This window comes from Physeter macrocephalus, chromosome 13 (genome assembly GCF_002837175.3).
Source record: "Physeter macrocephalus isolate SW-GA chromosome 13, ASM283717v5, whole genome shotgun sequence".
Lineage (NCBI taxonomy): Eukaryota > Metazoa > Chordata > Mammalia > Artiodactyla > Physeteridae > Physeter > Physeter macrocephalus.
Window position 1 is genome coordinate 83,040,225 of NC_041226.1, and position 19,255 is coordinate 83,059,479.

Here is a 19,255-nt window from a genome sequence, read left to right on the forward strand (position 1 = left end):
GGGGGGGGGGGGGGGGGGGGGGGGGGTGTCGTTGTGTACATCTCATGGGTCCAAAGTGAAGCAGTTTACTTAGTATGAGCCGTTATAGACTTCGGATGAATGGGCTTTCACTTGGACGGTTAGGTTGAGATTCAAATCAACACAAATGAAATCGACCAGGGTCTGGAAAATAAGCTTCATAAAGAATTGCGAAATACGACCGAGTGTGAGGGTGGTTTTTAAAATCTGTCTCTCGTTCTCTCCAACGCGCTGAGTCCTGCCACAGGCCAGCCAGTCCCCAAGGGCCAGACTGGGCGTGGGCGCCAACGAAGGCGCACGCGGGGCTCTGGGAACAGCACGGACAGCGCGTAGGGTGGGCGGGGGCCGAAAGGGTGAAGGGAAGGCCCCCAAGTGAACGGGGCGGTGGGTGGTAAAGGGGGAGGAGAGAGGGAGGGGTGGGTGTCCAGGGGATAGAAAGCTCAGGTGAGCGCCAGCTCCCTCAAGAAGCACCTGGGCCCGGCTGGGAGCAGCTCCCAGGACGCCTCGCGCTCCCGCGCTCCCTCCCAGCCAGCCCGGTAACCACAGGGCGTTCCTGACAACTGGAATCCGCGCTGTTGGCCCGCCTGCCATGAGCCTGCGGTTTCCCACCCAGCGGACTGGAGCGGAGCAGGCGAAGGACGGCAGGGGCCCAGACACCTCCCACCTGGGCCAGGGGAGGTGTGCAGTAAAGGGATGGAAATAAAGGGACGCCAGGCCCCGGCAAGATGAACGGACGTGACAGAGGTGACGCTGAAACGTTTATTTGACGGCCTCAGATCACCCCTCTCTCTCCCAGCTGGACAGCAGGGGCTGCACTTCTTAGCGTTTCAAAAAATATGCCCTGTAGACGACTCTTCTCCACAGAGCTGTGGGGCCCGGTTCCGTGCGACCCGCTGGCGACCAGGAAGCCGCCCTCCGAGCCACGGCAGCGTCAGAAGGACCCACGGCAGCCAGTGCAGGTGCCCAGGCCCCGCAGGGCCCTGTCACCAAAGCCCCCCGACCCTGCAGGGCCCCGCACGCGGCCTCAGTCCTCCCGCCTTTCAAGCCCGCCTCCCCGGCCCCGAGCTCCCCACCTCTGAAATCAGGGCCTTACTGTTGAGGGCAAGAGGCTACCCCTCACCGGTCAAGCTGGATGGTGCATCGCCCCGGGACCCTCAAGGTGCCGGCACGGCTGGCCCCGGCCTCCCGGATGCAGGCGGGCTGACGGGCCCGGGGGCCTCAGAGGAGAGGTCAGGCCTCGCCCGCTCAACGACCGCCGGCCTCGGGGAACCGCGCGGTCCCCCCACCTGCCGAAACTCTTGCGGGAGCAGCAAGACTAGCCCGGCTTGACCCCAGCCGGCTGCTCCAACCTCCCTGCGCTTCCCCTGGTTTCCAGCCGCAGTGGTGGAGAGCAATCTTTATTCCACTGATGGATTGGCACGTCCAGTTCTGAAGGAATTCACGTTTAGGAGAAGTCCCCCAGCCTGCACCGTCTGTGAACGTCTGCCCTAAAGTCACCCCAAGGAAACGCACGTGGACGGTGCTGCCGCGGCGCCTCTACCGGAAGAGCCGGTACGTCCTGGGCAGGCGCCCGTCCTTATGCGCCAGCGCCGCCTGGACGTGCTCATACGCCGGCAGGTCGCTCAGGTCCCCCAGGGCGGCCACGGCGGGCTTCCTGCGGAGCATCGCAGAAGCGACTCTCTTGACGTCCTCTGGCTTCACGTCGCCTGCAAGGGGAGGAGGGGCATCAGGGGACCACCCGGCCCCGCGTCAGTCCCGCCCCTCTCCACGCCGCGGCCGCGGGCCTGCACAGACAGAGGGTCCCCAACCTGCCACCACCTCCCCACCTGCGGAGGAGGGATGCTGAGGGCCCCCGAGGGCCCAAGCGCAGCCACGTGTGGACTGCACGGTGAGTTTCTTAGTAAATGGGCGACTGCCGATTTCAACTGCCTTAGGACATGCCCATCCCAACAGGAGTTAATATAATTAATTAAAAAAAAACAACACCCCTCAGCTATGAGTTACCTACGTGGCGAGTCTGCAGGGAGGGGAAAACCAAAGCCTCGGCGCTGCGTGGACGAAGGCTGAGGTCAGAACGAGGGGGGCCGAGGGGCTGCACACGTGGCCCAGCCTTGGAGGAGGGAACCACACCCCCGGGAGCTTATCTTCTACAGAAGCCGAGGCCTCGGAGATCGGGTACCGTCGTACTCGAGGGCCTGAGGGGCTTCTCCCAGGGGGACAGGGGTCCGCGCGTGGGCGGGGCAAGCGCCGTCCTCAGCAGGACTCCGAACCAGCAGACGCCCGAGGACCCTGTCAGCTGCACCCTGGGCGACTCGGCCCCGCAGAGCCGTAGGCAGAGCCCTTCCGGGGTTGCGGACCCTCTGGGCATCTGACAAAGCTAAGACTAACCTGTCCCCCAAAGAGTCACAAGCAAGTACAGCTCGGCACCCTGAACTGGAGGCTCAGGGCCTCCCGAAGGCCACTCACAGGAGGCCACGGACACCTGCCACGAGCCCCCGGGGCAGCGCTGCCGGAGCTCGTGTCTCTCCACGCGCAGCACGGCACCGGGCCACGTACTTTCCACCCACCTTCCCGCTGAATCTGCGCTGAAACCTGGAGGGGTCGTGAGACGCCCTTTTATAAGGGGGCAAAAGGCTGGAGTCACACGGGTTAAGGCGCTCAGCCGGCGCTGGCAGGGCCGGGAAGCAGACTTGGGAGAGGACGAGGCTTGGGGTGCGGTCCTGCGGGGGCCACCCCCGCCCTGGGCCCGGGACTCACGGATGAGTGCGCACAGCTCGTGGGGCAGCTTCCTGGAGCGGGTGGCCAGCACCTGCCTCCCCACGTCCTCGAAGATGACGGGCCTGGCCTCCAGGTTCATCATGAGCATGGACATGAGCTGCGTCTTGGCCCGTTCCAGCTCCACCTGCGGGGTCACGTGGCTCAGTCCCCTGGGCTCACGCCCGTCTCCCAGCCAACTGCGAACGGCCCGGACAGCAGAGGGGCTGACGGACGTGACCTGGCGAAGGGTCTTCCGCTTACCCAGGGCTGAATAAGGGAAGACGGCCCCCTGTGCCTGGGCTTGTGGCCCAAGTCACCAGCAGATCCCGCCATGTTTCCGCCTCTGTGTTTTCTGGATCAGGGCTGCAGCTACACTAATAGGGCCTTTACCACATTCGAAATAAGGGAGAAGTATGTGGTTCCCTGGAGTTCTTGGGATTAAACTTTGCCGTGTAGCATGAGCAGGGAAGAACACCAAGCACCCAAACTCCAGGACCCCAAAGCTGGCCACACGTTGAAACCACAAGGAAAACAAACTCAACGCAGGCCCTGGGGCTCCCCGCAAATCCCGGAGCAGGGTCCCGTCAGCTGCGCTCGCCGCGCTCCCCGGGAGATCCGCAGGAGCCACAGCTCACGCTACCAGCTCTGTATCTGGGGCCAAGTTTAAGACTGCAGCTCCAGCGAGTTCCGTTCCTGAAGCCCAGCCTGGAGCGCAAGGGCAGAGACAGGGGGGCTGGTGAGAGGTGCAGGCCGCCCACCGGGGAGCTCACAGGCCTGGAGAACAGGTGCTGGAAAACACCTCAGCTGTCGAGAGTCTGTATCTTTTAAGTAAGGTAACTCCCGATTTAACATAGGTCTTGATCACTTTTGCAACTTCAGGCAAATAATTTTTATCTCAAGTTGCCTTCACGTTAGAGAAAAACACTTTTCCTAGCAGGACGCTAATGGAACCACCAAGTGTAAATTTTTAAACACGTTTTTATTTTTAAAATAACGCTTCTTTTTCTGATTAAAAAGGGAGCGTGTGGTTACTGCAGAAAACATGGAACGTGCAGAAGAGAAGCTCTGAAGGTGAAGCACGCCCACTGACCCCTAGCAGGCTCACACGCTGGGCGTCTCTGCTGCTGTGTGCACGCGCGTGTGCGTGTGCCTACGTGCGTGCGCGTGTACGCGGATGTTTAAGCACGCTTCCGCGTGTGGTGTGTACATAGAATCTGCTTATCGGTGCCAGTTCTGATCCAGGAAAGAAAACAAGACTTCTAAACACGTACGGTATGATGCAAAGTACGTGAAAGAAATGAGGGAACAAAATCTCAGGTCAAAACATAAACCAGAGCCAGGAAAGAGCTAGAAAAATGCCCCGCGTGGCCCGCTCATTCTGTTCAACGCTGCTCCAATTTACCCTTTTACAGAAGGACACAGGGCAGGCACAGGAGGCACGGGCTCGATCAGAGCAAGCAGAGCTGGCGCTGGGGGGGTCCTCAGCATCAAGATCAGGGAGGATGGGCGCCCACGGGGGCAGGTCTGGGTGACCCCGGGGCCGTGCTGTCCTGGCTGGGACGCCGGTGGGGTGGGCACAGAGCACGGGCCCTCTGCCGGCCACCCCTACACCGTGTTCTCTATCCATCGAACACGGCGAGGACGCTGGAAATGGCTCCGAGCCCTACTTACCACATCCACAGTTCCAGCCATTAAAACAAACTCTCTTGTGATGATTTCCACCATTTCTCGAACCTGTAAGAGAGCATGGAGCGGGAGAGCAGGATCTCAGCACGGCAGCCTTCGTCCCCCGGTTCCCGCGGTGAAGGAGGGCCGGCCCTCACCTGTCTGGGGTCGGCGCTGGCGTGAATGCACAGGAGGCCCGTGTCCTCGTAGCTGTGGTGGTAGGAGGTCGCGTTGTACATCCAGTGGTGCCTGTGAAGGACGTGGAGAGAGGGACGCCAGGAAGGTGTCACGGCCCCAGAGCATGCTCGGCTGGGCCGGCGGCCCCGACGCAGCGGGCGAGGGCCCCCAACCCACCTGTTGAGCACGTTGAGGTAGAGCCTGGTGAACATGCCCTTGCCAGGCCCGCCGGCCGAGAAGGCGCCGCCGCCGCCCATCATCATGTTCAGCACCGCGAAAGGGAGGAAGTCCCCCTCCTGCGGCAGACGGATGGCAGAGCTCAGCCTGGGCCGGGCCCGCGCAGCTGTGACGCCCGCTCCAGGACGCCCTGCCTGAGCCGCCGAGGACTCACCAGGAAGGAACAGCTCTCCAGGCCAATCATGATGTGAGTGAGCTCGGGGAACGGGGTGGGGCCCAGGCTGACACTGGACATGTCCCTTTCCAGCTGGAACCAAGAAGAATGGACGCGTGCACTCAGAGAAAGACCACCAGGCCTCGCACGCTTCTCAGGTCAGGTGGTATATAAACGGGTCTACAGAAACCGTACAGCGATGTCAGGAAACCCCCTCGAGAGGCGCGAGCCAGCCGAGCCTCCAGCCCAGGTGGAACTCAGCTCTGACAGAAACACGGGTTAAGGTGAAGCCTGGTTAAGGTGAACCTAACAGCTTCAGGATAAACACAAGATCGATCACGCTGAACAAAGAGGCCAAAGGAAGCGTATGCAACCCGAGATCACGGCTTTACCTTGACGAGGCCCCCGGTGTACTGTGCCACCGATCCGTCCGCGCGCGCGGCCGCCCCACTGCCCCAGGCAGGGCGGGCGCCCAGGAGGTATTTTCTGGCACATTCCACCAGGTGTCCGTGCTCCACCCCCACCCCGGCCAGCACCATGCGGTCAGGGGTGTAGTGGTTTCTCAGGTAGGAATGAAGCACCGATCGATCAATCTTTGCTATGTTCTCCGTGGGGCAGAAACGGTGGAGGCCAACTGTGTTTTCCCGGTAAGCGGCCTTGATAAAGGAAGCAAGAGAAACACAAGTGACAGAGAGAACACAGCCAGGCCTGCCCAGGCAAGCCGGGACTGCAGCGATCCCCGGACGGGTGGGAAAAGCCCGCCAGCCGCTCGTTTCCGCCGTTTGGCAGGAGCAGCTCTGTGTTTACAAAAATAGTAAAACCTGCCGCTCCAGAACGAGAATTCCTAAGAACCGTAAGATAAAAGGCTCACCCCACAGACCTCGTTACTCTAAGGGTTAGGACGTCTAAAACTTGCATGGCTAACAAATTCAGAAATTAAAAATGTTCTGCAAGGTGGCATCAGGCAGGCGAACGACCCCCGCAGAGCCCGGGGTCAGGGGGCGAGGCCGTGGAGGTGGCCCGCGTGTCCATCGCACCTCGTGAATCATCTCGGTGAGAAGGGGCTCTGGGTCGGGCCGCATGCTGAGGTCCTCCAGCTCAAACCGGACAGCCATACGCGTCAGCTCGATTTCTTCATCTGCAGAGAACCAGAGACGAGGCTCAGACGGAGGCCGCCCTGAGCCTGGGTCACCGAGCTGGGCCCAGTGTCATTCATCGGCTGGCACGGGCAGAGCCTCCTCTGCCTTCCTCTGGGGCAGACCTGGGGGACGCTTGTACGAGCGACGGGGAGAGCACCCTGCAGGCCGGGACCTGGACGAACTGGGCCTCCTCCCCTCTGCCCGGAAGCAGCCACCTGGCCCTGCTCCGAGCCGCGGCTTCCTCCCCGTACAAGGCGCTCAGGTCCAGACACAGGCACAGACCAGTGGCGGGGGTGTGTTTCATCAGGTACCTGGAACCAGCGCCAGGAAGACTATAATGCGGAACCGCAGCCTGGGAACCCCAAGGCCAGGCTGCTGGGAAACACAGCGCAGCCAGACTGGCCTGTGTCCACTCCTAGCAGGGAGCTTGAAGTGCTGCCATTTGCAAGGCTGAGCAAGGGAATGGGGACAGAGACACAGAAGCTTCTGATAGCACGTCAGTCAGGGTGTTTAAACACCGTCTGAGATGCTTTTCTGAAATGAAAGAACCGTTTCGCTACAAACGTCAAAGGGCGCAGAGAGGAGTGTCGAAGAGCTCAGCATCGAGGACGTCTCTAACCGTGAGCGCTGTTTCCAGCGGCCCCGCTGACTGTCAGTGGTGGGTGGGCCCAAGGCTCCATAACACAGCGCCCCTCCCCGGGGCAGTGCGGCAACACACCTCCCAGCGTTGCCCCCCATCCCTCAAGCAGCCCGAATGCACACCTGTCAGCCTGGGGTGCAGGACCACGTCTGCCAGCAAGCCGACCACCGTGTCCAGGCCTTTAGAATCAGCAGATACAGCATACATGGTGGTGTCTCTGGAAAAACCAACAAGACCAACGTCGGGGGCACCGAGGTCACGACAGGTGTACACTGGGGCGGCAGGGGAGGCGGCTACATCCTCCTGCGTCGAGGGTCAGCACACACCTGGGGCTTTTTCCCCTTTCTCATCTTACGGTGTAAACTCTTAGCAGGCAGGAACCACAGCTGTGAGCAGGCTAATCGCTGGGGTGGAAGACACTGTCCAGCCCAACTGGAGAGGCAGCTCTGAGCGGTTTTCACCAGCACAAGCCCCCTCTGAGGCTACTCGTGTCATCCTCCGCTGAGTGTCCGCTAGGCAAACTGTCCACACGGGCGCATGCCTGGCCTTAGACGGCTGGGGGACAGAGACTGATTGTAACAGTAGCTCACAGCACGAAGCACTGTGATCAGACAGGCGCACCGAGGCAGGGGAGGCGCAAACGGGACAACCACGGAGCCACGAGGGCGGCACGGTCAGGCCGGAGACCACGCAGAGCGGGCCCGGCTGCCACGTGGAGAGGAGCGAGCCCTGGAGGAGAGACATGGCCACCAGGGCCTCTGCAGGGAAGGGGCCATTCTCAGCGGGGAAGTGCTGTAGGACCACGTGGGAGAGCGGCAGGAACGAGAGTCTGAGCTGAGAATTAGCTGGCTGCATTGGGGCAGAACACAGGCCTGCCTGACCAGAGGAAGGGGCTCCCTGGGGAGACGGAGGATGCGATTTTTCGCAAGAACACAGCCAACCAGTCTGGCTTTCATTCACGGGCAGCCAGGAGTCACAAGTTTCTGAACAGACCTTTTTTTTGAACGTGCGAACATACTACCTCCATTCCAACTCTAATTCTTGGCATTTAATCTGTTTTCTCTCTAATTTTTTTAGCATTCAGATTGAAATCACCAACCGCTTAAAAAAAGTGTGATCTGGGACTTCCCTGGAGGTCCAGTGGTTAAGACTCTGTGCTTCCACTGCAGGGGCCCGGGTTCGATCCCTGGTCAGGGAACTAAGATCCCGCATGACACCCGGTGTGGACCAAAAAAAAAAAAAAAAAGGTGTAATCTCTGTCTGCTCAGCTCATATTGCCCTGAACAGAGCTTTCCAAACACGCCCCACACTGGGCAGACAAACACCACCTGCCTTTGTCCACAGCACCCCTACCCCATCTGTGCCCCAGCTACCTACTGAACCTTCCCCACCCCAAACCGACCACTGCCTCTTCCAGGCTGAGCCTCTGCACCTGCTGTCCCCTGGGTCTGAGCCACGGCCACCCGTTATTCCACCTGGCAGGTGCCTTCAAGCAGCAGCCCCGACGCTGAGTTGCCTACCGCTCCCTTGCCAGCCTCCCCCACGCTCCCACCACCCCCGGCCCCTGCGCCCACCACCTGGGGTGCAGCCCTTTGCCCGACGTGTGAGTATCGTGGGGACAGGCCTTCTGTGCATCCCCAGCGCCCGGCCAGAAGCCTGGCTCGGATGACAGGGGAGGCCTGGCCCTCGGAGCGCATGCCTCTGTGTAAGCGTTGCCACCCACCCAACCCTCCGCCCGAGTCTCTGCGCGGACCAGGGCTCACTTCTCGCCATTCACCTCCATGGCCTCGCCAACGGGAGGGGCTCAGGGGGACTCTGGCCAAGGATGAGGACAGTCCACATGATAAAAGCTGAGTCTGTATGTGAAAGCTGGCGTACCTTGATGTCTGGCAGTCACAGATACCCCCGTGCTTCTCCAAGGTAAGCAGAATTTCATCTTTGCTGTCAAATCGATCAGTAGACTAGGAAAAATGAATCAGAGAACATACATAAGCCATACAGAACAACCTCCAAAATAAAGTTTTTTTAAAAAAATTTAGTTATGCTTTCAGAACACATTAAGTCAAATCATCTTTTAACTTAGAAACCTTAATTAGTATCGACTTGGCAACTTTAGCATTTATTAAAATATCCATTTTAGAAAAGCAAACCTTGACAGATTCTTCCCAAGTACAGTCTCAAAAATCACAAACTGAAAAAAAAAAAAAACAAAAAACCCACAAATTGGACACTGACCGAAAATGCCAATTTTTCCAAAAAGTGAGCAATTCCACTGAGATATTTTGCTTCATATCTTGATCCAGAGTTAATAAGAACTAGCAATAAAAAGAAAATTGACAGGTTAAGTCAGATATTCAAAAGGGAAAATTTAATCAAGATAAACCTTTTAAAATTGTGAATATGACCAAACAGCCAGATTTAAACATGAGGATGACAAGTACGTAGGTTACCTCGATTCCGAAGGTTTTCACAGCTATATACGTACGTCGGTATTTATAGAATTACGTACTTTATGTCTGTGGTAGAAAACTTTTAGGAAAACAGAAAGGTAGAGAGAAGGAAAAAAAACCCACCACCAGGAGAGCCACCGTTCATACTCTGGTTACTAAGTGTTCAGATTCTATGCCCTGCTTTTTCACTCAGGATACAATTCATGAACGATGCCCTAAATACAACTAACAATCAACTGAAATGTGTGCATATTACAACAAACGGGGCCACCCACAACGCTACTGACAGTACTTACTTCCTACTGTACAAAACTGTCCAAACTTATTTTGGGACGCCACACGAAGCCCATTCTCCAGTGTGGTGACTTTGGTTTCAAACTTTTCTTGTCCATCAACTGTAGCAAAAACAGGCTTGGGTACTCCGGGCAAGGGGGAAGAGAGGGGGACGCTGGGATAGGCACCGCCACTACTGAACTGCCTGTATGCAGGGGCTCCAAACCTGAAACACAGAAGTCGGCCCAGGTACAATACAAGTGAGATGATGGAACCTGTGGTGACCACCTAGGTGCAGTTATTTGTGTTCTGTGTGCATTTAAAAAATCAGCATCTCCTTATCTAGAGGACTGATTTCTACACGTCCCCAGAGACAACACAGAGGAGTGACCAAGAACACCACTGAGGAGTTCCCAGGGACATGCGGCAAGTTGGTTCAGGTCTTTAGGCCTCAAATGCCACCTCCATGAAAGGAGGGTTAAGTGGGTTAAGTCTGTTTCTACACACCGAGCACTTGGCCAAGCCCTGCCTTTCAACAGCCCCCTGGAGCCTAAGCAGAAGCCACATCTCTTCACCTGGTCCCGAAGGCCTCTAACTCCCCCTCCAAACTCATCTGCCAGCCACCCCCCGCCCCAGGTCCGGGTCCCACTGGCCAGCCGGTCCGTCCCCTGGACACACTGGGCGCATCGTCCCCACGCTGCTGTTCTCACGGCTCCCGGCCTGACCTGCCTTCCCTGCACTGTTCACGGGGCTGACCCTTCTCTCATTCCCCATCTCTGGGCTCAGATGTCACCTCCTCGTAAGCTGCTCCTCCTCATTCCACCTGAAGTTAGTCTCTCCTGTTTCTTACCGCCGAAGGCGGCTTACTCCCTTCAAAGCTGACACTTTGGGCATGAGACTGCCTGGACCCAGTGCCTGGTTTCTGCCCCCATCGCACCCAGGACCTCACAGCGAGGGATCAACACCCATCTGTCGCCTGAATGAAAGCGCCAGTGCGGGAAAAGGCCAGACATCCAGAGGAGAGGGGACAGAGCACAGCAGTCAAGGACATGGCTCTGGCGACCACAGAACCCAGGCTTGCCGGCTCGGCCTCACAAGGGGGGCACGCGGCCGGAAGGGGCCGGGGCGGAGATGACACGTGACCTCGGACGAGCACCCCCCGACCGCCCGGGAGGAGAGGGCGGGAGAGAGGCGGATGGGGCTCGGGGCCGGAGCCCGGGGCGCCATGGGGGGAAGTGCCCCCGTCGCCTCGGGGACCGGGCGGGGGTCCCGCAGTCCCAGCCCGCTTGCCGGGCGCCGCCCCTCGGCGTGGGGGAGCCAAAGGCGGAGCGTCCAGAAGGGCGCGGGCCGCCCCAGCCCCCGGCCGATCCCCGGCTGGCCCTCGACTCACCTCAGCCGCGAGCGGCCCCAGGAGCCCGAGCCTCGCAGCAGCCGCGTCGCCGCCAGCACCATCGCCGCCATTTTGAGTCACCGCCCACCGCTTCTGTCGTCACTTCCTGTTCCGCCTCCGGCGCCCCCGCCCCCCCCGGCGCCGGCCCCAGGCGTTCGGGTTTGCGCTTCCGGTGCGCGGAGCAGAAGCAGCGGCCAGAGGCTCGGAGCAGCGGCTGAGCGGCGGCCGGGGCGGAGTCGGAGCCATGGAGCCGCCGCTGCCGGGCTAGGGAGGGCTGGCGCCGCGGGGCCCGCGGCGATGGCGGGCTACGCGCACCGCCCCGGCGTCACCCCGCTGTCCCGGCCCCGGAGCCTCGTCATTCCGGACGGTGAGCGGGCGGGGGGCGGGCGGGCGTCCGCGATCCGGCGTCCGCGCTGAGGCCCAGGTGAGGCGGGCGCGCGGTGAAGTCGCTCTTGTTGTTATTACAGCTCCCGCGTTCTATGAGCGCCGGTCTTGTCTCCCCCCGCTAGACTGTGAGCGCCCCCAAGCCAGGGACCTGGAGTCCCGCTTCTTCGGCACTCGGCCGACGTTTATGTGCTATGTGCCCAGTCCGGTGCTAGCTTCCGTGGGAGACACAGGTGAGAGACGAGCCTCAGGGACTCCCGACGCCGGCGCTACCTGTAGGTCCCGCGCGATAGCGCAGCTCACCCCCGGCCCAACGGTGACCACTAGCCCCAGCGGGCGCCGGGCGCTGGGAGTAGGAAACGCGAGCGGATAGGAGTCCCGCCCCCTGGAGCTCACAGTCTCCTCTCGGAGAACCCCCGCCCCCCCAGCCAGACAGTTCCAGTACACCGTGGCAAAGCCGGCATAGAGGTAGGCCCAGTGGCAACCCAGGAAACCACCTTGCTCTTTCAGGTGGAGGAGTGAGGGAACCTTCATCCAGTAGGCCAGGCTGGGAAACCAGGTGTAGCCATCCTCTGGTCGCTGCAGCTGGGCAGAGGCCATTTTTAGTTCATCCTAATTCTCCCCAAGCGGCTACACTGCCTGCCTGGGGTCCAGGGTGTTCAGGGAGCGTTTAGGTGGTTCTGTCAGGGTCTGAGAGCCAATGACAACCCACGAGGGCATTCAGGAGGCACCATAAGACGGAGGACGTGCGCCTGCCCCACGGGGCATCAAACCAATCGGGAGCTTTTTCAGAATCACAGATGCCAGGGCCCCACGGACGTCAGACCATCTCCAGGGGCAGGAGTCCGGGGGCTTGTGCTTTGAAAGTTGCCCAGGACGTAAGAACCACTGCAGTAGAGACCGCATGTCAAAAAGAGTTGTTGTCATAAAGGCCTCCCATGATCACGGTGGGGTGATGATGTCTCTTTGCAGATTTTGGCTATGGAAAGGGGAAAGGTACTAAGCAAGGTCCATCAGGAGCCCAGAACACACACTTTGGAGGTACAGTAATTCAGTAATCCTTTCTTTTTCTCTCCGTCCATGTCTCCACGTGCCAGGCACGTGCCCAGCGGCAGGGCTGTCAGTCTGACAGCATATAACTAGCACACCTGGAGCCCGAAAGAACAGGTGGGGGTGGAGCCCCACAGTCGATCTTGAGCCGCGGGTGGAGGAAAAGTGGGCACAGGGGCAGGAGAACCTGGGCATGAGGGATGGCAGGGGGTGGGAAGTCACACCTGAGGGGTCTGAGGAGACAGTGGGGCCAGGGTTACAGGAGCCAACTTCATACAGGGTTGGCACCTGGGCTTGGATCACTGGTGGGCCAAAAGGGCCGCAGGGTGGCTGGTTGGGTACCGGGAGAGTGGGAAAGAGAAGGGAAAGCTGGCGAGTGAGCGGGGAAAAGGCTGGAGGCGGAGCAGTGGCTCCTGACGTGGCTGCACGTCCGCTGTGCCAGTCTCCGGCGTAGGCTGCGGGCCAAGCCCTTCGCATGGGAGTGGAGGTGCGTGGCAGCCTTAGATGTCCCCAGGTGGACCCCGTGGGCAGCCAGGTGCAGGCACCGAGGGGCTGGGACGAGAAGGAGAATTTAGAACGCCCAAGTTGGTCTGTTTTATCAGCCAGCTTTCTCATTTCCCAGTGTCGCTGAGGTCTGGTGGAAGGCTGAGGGCAGTGTTCCCCATCTTAGATGGGGTCATGTTCAGGAAAGAGCAGCGAATAGGGACGTTCCCTTTAAGGACCTTCAGGAAACTTTTCACGTTTGTGACGTTCGTTACCATCTCAGGTGAGAAACTTGGAGATCTTGAAGAGGCAAATCCATTCTCCTTTAAAGAGTTTCTGAAAAGCAAGAACCTTGGCCTGTCGAAAGAGAATACTGACAGCAGAATTTATTCAAAGGTAACCTAAGGCGTTGTTGGCAGCGACCTTAGACAGAAAACCCTTTCAGAGGCCGTCTGTCTTCTGACGTGCAGTGCTCCTTCCCAGGAGGCTGGCCGAGGGCTGTGGGGCAAAGCGGAGCAGCTGCTGCTTCCGGTGGAGAAGCCGTGTGGCGCTCAGAGCTGTTTGGGTCCTTCCTGGCCCTCACCTTCCCCGTAGCCGAGATGGGCCTTTCTTGTTCCAACGTCAGACGTCTAGGAAGAAGGGCCTGCGACGGCTCCCTGAGTCTAAGCCCCGCCTCCCTGTCTTCTTCAGGAAGCCACGAGGCACTCGTTGGAACTCGACCGCAACTCCCCCACCTCCCAGACCGTGGGGTATGGCCTGGAGTATCAGCAGCCGTTTTTCGAAGACCCGACAGGGGCTGGCGACCTCCTGGACGAGGACGAGGACGAAGGGTGGGACGGGGCCTACCTGCCGTCCACCGTGGAGCAGACCCACTCGTCCAGGGTCGCCGCCAGCACGTCGCCCTGCAGCACCTACGTCTCCTTTTTCTCCAACCCGTCGGAGCTGGCGGGGCCCGAGTCTCTGCCTCCGTGCGCGCTGAGCGACTCCGACTCCCGCGTCTCCCCAGCCGGGAGCCCCGGCGCCGACTGCACAGTCCACGGAGAGTCTCTGGGGGACAGGCACCTTCGGACGCTGCAGATGAGTTACGAAGCAGTAAGTGAGGGGGGCTGTGCGTCGGCACCCTGGTCACAGCTCGTGTCTAAGCAGCATTCTTGGAGGAAGCCTGGAGCCCCCGGTGTCCCTGATGGCCCGGGGGGTGGGCTCCAAGGACAAGACGGCTTGTGGTCTGTCTGACCGGTGTGCGCGTAACCGCCGAAAAGCCCTGCGGAGGGCTGTGAGGGGGCGTGAACTGAAGCAGAGGGAGACCCTCAACGTGCTGCCCCTCGGAAAAGGGTCCACCCTGGCTGGTGGCTCGGGGACAGCTTGCCCGGTGTCCTGAGGGCATTTGAAAAATTATAGTCACCTAAGAAAGAGTTACAAGATCTGAGTAAGACTGGGGTCTGTGACTGTAGTAGGCCTTTAAAAAGCAGGCAACTTTGTTCTTGGTTTTTCTCTGTACGTGGACTGTAGGGGGACTCTTACAGTATTTTTGTTTATCAAGAAGTTCCAGAGCCAAATAGTAGAAATACGCATCCCTTTGTAGTGAGACGCTGAGTTTCTAATACGGATTTTCTTTTTCTACAGCTGAAAGATGAAAATTCTAAGCTAAGAAGAAAGCTGACTGAGGTTCAGAGCTTCTCTGAAACTCAAACAGAAATGTACGTTAAGTTTTGAGTTAGGCTTGCAATTCAAATCATCTTCTGACCCTCGAAGAAACCAACGCGAAAACGATAATGAAGTATCGGAGTTGGACTGTGCCTGGGTTTTTATTGTTTGTTTTTTTAAATTAGTTTGTTAATTTAATTTCTTTATCTTTGGCTGCGTTGGGTCTTCGTTGCGGCGCGCAGGCTTCTCTTTGCGGTGGCTTCTCTTGTTGCCGAGCACGGGCTCTAGGCACGCGGGCTCCAGGAGTTGTGCGAGCGTGGTTTTATTGCATTAAACCCTCAGCATCAGATACGTTTCTTATGTTCTGTGTAAAAGTGTATTTGAAACAGAGCAAAATCAACCCCCCTTGACGATGGGGCAGCAGGGCTGTCCGACGGCCCCAGGGCGCCCCTGGCCGCGAGCTGACTCACATCCAGCTCTGAGGTGGCTGCCTCACGGCTGTTCCTCCCAAGCTGCATTCTGAAACCTCGGGCCCTTGTGGTTTTTATTTGAACCGTCCAATTAAAACTTCTCACAGTCTGACGTTCTTAGAGTCAGGCAAGGGAGTCACTAATAACCTGGGCTTTTTCCTTAACGAGGGTGAGGACGCTCGAGCGGAAGTTAGAAGCGAAAATGATCAAGGAGGAGAGCGACTATCACGACCTGGAGTCGGCGGTGCAGCAGGTGGAGCGGAACCTGGAGCGCATGACCGTGAGCAGACAGGCGCCGGACTCGCGGCGGGCGGTGGGCGGGGCTGGCCTGGCTGGACTCGCGGCGGGCGGTGGGCGGGGCTGGCCTGGCTGGACGCCGTCGAGTGTCTGCTGTGTCCCCCTGCAGGGCATCGAGTGCTGCCCGGGGCACATGGGTCTGGGTGGGCCCGCCTGGCCGGGCCGCCAGGTAAGGGAGGGGGACGGGGAGGGAGGGGATGCGTCCTGTGTCCATGCTACCACATCAGTGATGCCTTTTTCTTTTTTTCTTTTTTTGCGGGGGGAATAACAGAAACGGGCAGTAAAGGCAGAAAATCACGTCCTAAAACTGAAACAGGAAATCAGCTTGCTCCAGGTAACTAGAGAGAGGGTCTTAAACGGTTCACGTATTCCTGAATTCCAGAAAAGGCACCAAAGAATCTCTGCTGGGGTTCCTGCCCTCCCCCTCCCGCTCCCCCTCCCGCTCCCCCTAGCAGATGAAGCGCCCAAGTCAGGAGAGTGTGAGCTTTCCGCCCGGGCCTCCTGGTTGTGCCCACCAAGAGTGCTGAGGGCATCACCATACAGCGGGGGGTGGCACGTGCACACCAGAGGACAGCTGAGGTACCAGGGACGGCATTAGGCCCGTGTCCTTTAGGAGGCCTGCTACCCCCCAGTCAGGAAAGGGTATCATCCCCTTGTCGCCTCTACCGAGGCTGCCTTGTCTGGTTTCGGTCAGATGGCCTTTTAGCTGCTCTCCTGTTTAGCCAGGAAAAGGTCCTAACGCTGCCACACCCGCCCCCCTACCCCCCACCCCGGGCCCAGGCGCAGGTCTCTAACTTCAAGCGCGAGAACGAAGCCCTGCGGTCAGGCCAGGGCGCCAGCCTGACAGTGGTGAAGCAGAACACCGACGTGGCCCTGCAGAACCTCCGCGTTGTCATGAACAACGCGCATGCCTCCATCAAGTGAGTGCAGGGGTTGGAGGGGGGTGCTTAGCCAGTTTCAAGCTGCAGCCTTGGGGGGCGGGGCTCAGTGATCCTGTTCACCCCGCGGTCATACGACACATCCTTGGCGAGCAGGCCCTCCACAGTCCGCGGGGGGATAACCGTTCTCACCTGGGAGGCTTGAGGGTTAACGTCAGCCAGATCTGAATCACCTACAAGACACCAAGGTTTTGCGTGAAAAAGAATAATACTTTCCCCCTTGTAAAAACACGGAAACTTGAAGAAGGCCCAAGACATGCAGGGCACAGTGAGGCTCCTGGGAGGGGTCGGTTGCCATCGTCGTGATCTCTCTCCCGCGGGGCTGAGCTCAGTGGCAGCGGTGTCCAGTCACAGCCGCTGGTAGGGAAGCCCATCGGGTGTCCAGACAGCCGCGGGTAGGGAAGCCCATCTCGTTTAAGTCCAGGACAGAGTCTCTTGAAACTAATTCTAAGATTTTAAAACTCTGCACTTTTCACTCTGGAGCTTCTCTGCTTTAACGCTTCTGGGTTTTTTTGGGGTGGGGTGGGGGTGGGGGGCTGCGTTGTGTGGCTTGCGGGATCTTAGTTCCCCAACCAGGGAACCAACCTGTGCCCCCTGCAGTGGAAGCGGGGAGCCCAAACCACTGGACTGCCAGGGAGGTCCCAAAGCTTCTGTTATTGCCCTGGAGCAGTTGTAGAAACCATCTGTAACATCTGTGCTTTTATTTCAGGCAGTTGGTTTCTGGAGCTGAAACGTTGAATCTTGTTGCTGAGATCCTTAAATCTATAGACAGAATTTCTGAAATTAAAGATCAGAGGGAGGAGTCTTGAGAACCACGGAGGTGCTTCTAGCTCACAGCTCTGTTTACATCCTGAAACCATTCCCCGATGATGGATTCCAGCATGCCACCATGTCTCTGAACGTGCAGTCTTCACACACAGTAAAAACATCTGTCACGAGATGCTAATTTCATGGCCTGGAACAGTATCATTAGCCGCACACAGGGAGGAGCAGCTCCTGTGTGCGAGAGCCGCACCTGGGCTTCGTGTGGCCCTTCTTGGTGAGCTCCCCACTGCTGTATAGACGCTGATCATCTACTGGAAGACGTTCCTATAAAAGCCGGTGATTTTTTTTAGAGTTACTAAACGAAAACAGCAATTCTGTGATGAGTGTTTTCCATTGTCATTCTAGAATATGCACTGTGAGATAAGTTCAGCGGATCATCTTTGCTTTCGTTAAGTAGAGAAAAACGCTAAATGAGCCATAATGCAAGCGCTCGCCTCAGACGGGGACCTGTGCCTTTCTGCCAGTGCTCAGCGCCCCCTCTGGCTCACAGACACTCCTTCAGCTTCCGGGGTGGGGGGCGGGGGCGCCCCCGTGGTTGGTGGCCTGAGCATGGATGCCCCACGAGGCGGTTGCCATTGTCTTCCCGCAGGGACCAAGGTCAGCACAGGCATTCCACAGTGGGGCACCAGCCAAGTGCATTGGAAAACTGGTTTTGGCTGGAGGGTTTTGCTACGCATTCCAAGTGTCATCTTGTACCCTGACATGTAGGATTCAGGGACTTGGAGCCTAGGCAGAGCCTTCCCGGGTCAGGGCGACGTCTCCCCGAGTGCCTTTCCAATCCCTTCCTGTTGGAGGGGAGGCGTAACGTGCACTAGATGCCTTTTTGGCTGTTTTCCTATGGATGTTATTTTTTTAAATAAAGGTCCTTTTTGCATCCTGTTCAAGTTGACAGTTTTCTTATTTAATAAATTCTACAACTCATATGCAGTGTCTTTTTTCCTAATTCAGCCCGTTCTTTATGCTTGAGAATCACGCTGCTGACCGTGGCCTAATGGGTGGTTTGTGCTGATAAATGAAAAAGCCCAGGGGGTTAGGGTGGACCCACACCTGCTGCTAGGCTCGGCTGCAGGGACAGCGCGCTGCGGACATGCGCGGCACAGCTGTGTGTCTTGAGTGGGACAGACTGGAGTCTAGCATGGGAGCATTTGAGGTCCCGTGGTTGGACTTCCAAGACGTTCAAACTGCTAGGCCCTGTGATCTCAGCTACAGGTAACAGCCTCCCAGGAGTCCCCGCTGACCCCGCCCTTCATCTTACCCCCACCCACTACCTTGTGCTCCTGCCCGTTGGTGGTTGGTGAAGAGTGGGTTCCGGGATCACTTTTCAGAGCAGACTTCAGACGGGGTGGTCTAGTAGGAGAGTGCCAGAGCGAGCCTCTCTTCTGGGTGCGCTCGCAACAGGGCTGGGGCTGCCAGGGAGGGTGCCTGGGCCACAGCCCTGGCTAGAGGGCACAGCATTTATTTTACAGGGATCAGATCACCGGGCTGGAGGGCTGGGGTGGGCACAGGGGGTCTGGGTGCAGCAAGGAGGGGGGTGGACACGCAGGCTTCTGTTACACTGTTCTCTGTGCCTTTGAAGTGTTCCACAGCAAAAAAAAAACTTGAGGACAGTTCACGATGACTGTTGAACACGCATCTCTGCCTATGCAAATGGACCCCGTGGGTTCGGGTCCCGGGCTATTACGGGGGCGCAGAGTGAGCACGGGAAGGACCGGCAACTCTGTGGGCCCTTCACTGCATGCAGGTCCCGCTTTGAGCACCAACCCGCCCCTCCCTCCACCGCCGCCACCCCACCTGGCTCACGGGAGGGGCGCCTGCTCCTACCTCTCCCGGCACCCTCACTCGCCTTCCGGGACTCGGCCACCGCCCCCGGGAAGACGCCCTCACTCTGGAGGCCAGGGCCCCTCCCCGCGGGGGCGCGTCGCCGGGGTGAGGCCGGTCGTCTCCGACGGGCTCGGCGCACTGGCCCCGCACGGCCCGGCCGGGACAGTCAGGAGCGCTCGGCAGGTTTTCTCCTCGGTTCCTCAACCAAAACCCTGGACACGGCTAACGCAAAAACAGCACAGACAGGCTTGGCGGCTGCGGGAGGTCCCACCGCGGGGGAGAAGACGCTCCGGACCCGGTGACCGGGCCGCAGCGCGGGGCCGGCGGGCGCGGGGAGTCCCGCGGACGGCCGCGCGGAGGCAGCATGGGCCCGCCGGAGAGCCCCGTCCCGGCGTGCCCCGCGCCTCCGCCAAGGCCTTGGAGGCGGGACTTCCGGTCTGCGT

At 58.9% G+C, this 19,255-nt stretch overlaps 2 protein-coding genes across 6 annotated transcripts; one reads left to right on the top strand and one right to left on the bottom strand.

Moving 5' to 3' along the window:
* Positions 1 to 11: 11 nt before the first annotated feature.
* Positions 12 to 11,004, bottom strand: PMPCA (peptidase, mitochondrial processing subunit alpha). Of its 3 annotated transcripts, XM_028497553.2 has the most exons (14): positions 10,901 to 11,004; positions 9,534 to 9,736; positions 9,023 to 9,102; positions 8,666 to 8,748; positions 6,910 to 7,004; positions 6,046 to 6,146; positions 5,401 to 5,664; positions 5,009 to 5,101; positions 4,795 to 4,913; positions 4,599 to 4,689; positions 4,447 to 4,509; positions 2,776 to 2,920; positions 2,027 to 2,066; positions 12 to 1,724 (listed from the first exon to the last, which is right to left on the bottom strand). In XM_028497553.2, exons 1-14 carry the CDS (start codon positions 10,969 to 10,971, stop codon positions 1,622 to 1,624), a joined length of 1,551 nt encoding a protein of 516 aa, XP_028353354.1. In that variant the 5' UTR covers positions 10,972 to 11,004; the 3' UTR covers positions 12 to 1,621. The 3 variants fall into 3 exon arrangements, with proteins under 3 accessions (XP_028353354.1, XP_023982086.1, XP_023982087.1); XM_024126318.3 differs by lacking the exon at positions 2,027 to 2,066; XM_024126319.2 differs by lacking the exons at positions 2,027 to 2,066; positions 9,534 to 9,736; positions 10,901 to 11,004 and having other exon boundaries at positions 6,910 to 7,002; positions 9,023 to 9,078.
* Positions 11,005 to 11,068: 64 nt separating this feature from the next.
* ENTR1 (endosome associated trafficking regulator 1) lies at positions 11,069 to 17,897 on the top strand. Of its 3 annotated transcripts, XM_024126320.3 has the most exons (10): positions 11,069 to 11,267; positions 11,368 to 11,517; positions 12,257 to 12,325; positions 13,101 to 13,213; positions 13,508 to 13,909; positions 14,441 to 14,514; positions 15,100 to 15,211; positions 15,500 to 15,562; positions 16,009 to 16,148; positions 16,876 to 17,897. In XM_024126320.3, the coding sequence occupies exons 1-10, from the start codon at positions 11,198 to 11,200 to the stop codon at positions 16,973 to 16,975; spliced, it is 1,293 nt and encodes a 430-aa protein (XP_023982088.1). In that variant the 5' UTR covers positions 11,069 to 11,197; the 3' UTR covers positions 16,976 to 17,897. The 3 variants fall into 3 exon arrangements, with proteins under 3 accessions (XP_023982088.1, XP_028353357.1, XP_028353355.1); XM_028497556.2 differs by lacking the exon at positions 16,876 to 17,897 and having other exon boundaries at positions 15,951 to 16,120; XM_028497554.2 differs by lacking the exons at positions 16,009 to 16,148; positions 16,876 to 17,897 and having other exon boundaries at positions 15,500 to 16,000.
* The last annotated feature ends 1,358 nt before the right edge of the window (positions 17,898 to 19,255 follow it).

Bases quoted from the DNA above. Each gene is read 5' to 3' on its own strand.
- ENTR1 (XM_028497554.2), top strand. From the start codon at position 11,198: ATGGCGGGCTACGCGCACCGCCCCGGCGTCACCCCGCTGTCCCGGCCC. The intron at 12,326-13,100 runs GTACAGTAATTC...TTACCATCTCAG, and splicing joins CCAGAACACACACTTTGGAG to GTGAGAAACTTGGAGATCTT. The intron at 13,910-14,440 runs GTAAGTGAGGGG...CTTTTTCTACAG, and splicing joins TGCAGATGAGTTACGAAGCA to CTGAAAGATGAAAATTCTAA.
- PMPCA (XM_024126318.3), bottom strand. From the start codon at position 10,971: ATGGCGGCGATGGTGCTGGCGGCGACGCGGCTGCTGCGAGGCTCGGGC. The intron at 8,749-9,022 runs GTCAGTGTCCAA...CATTTTTCCTAG, and splicing joins TGGAAAAATTGGCATTTTCG to TCTACTGATCGATTTGACAG. The intron at 7,005-8,665 runs GTACGCCAGCTT...TGGTTTTTCCAG, and splicing joins TGTGACTGCCAGACATCAAG to AGACACCACCATGTATGCTG.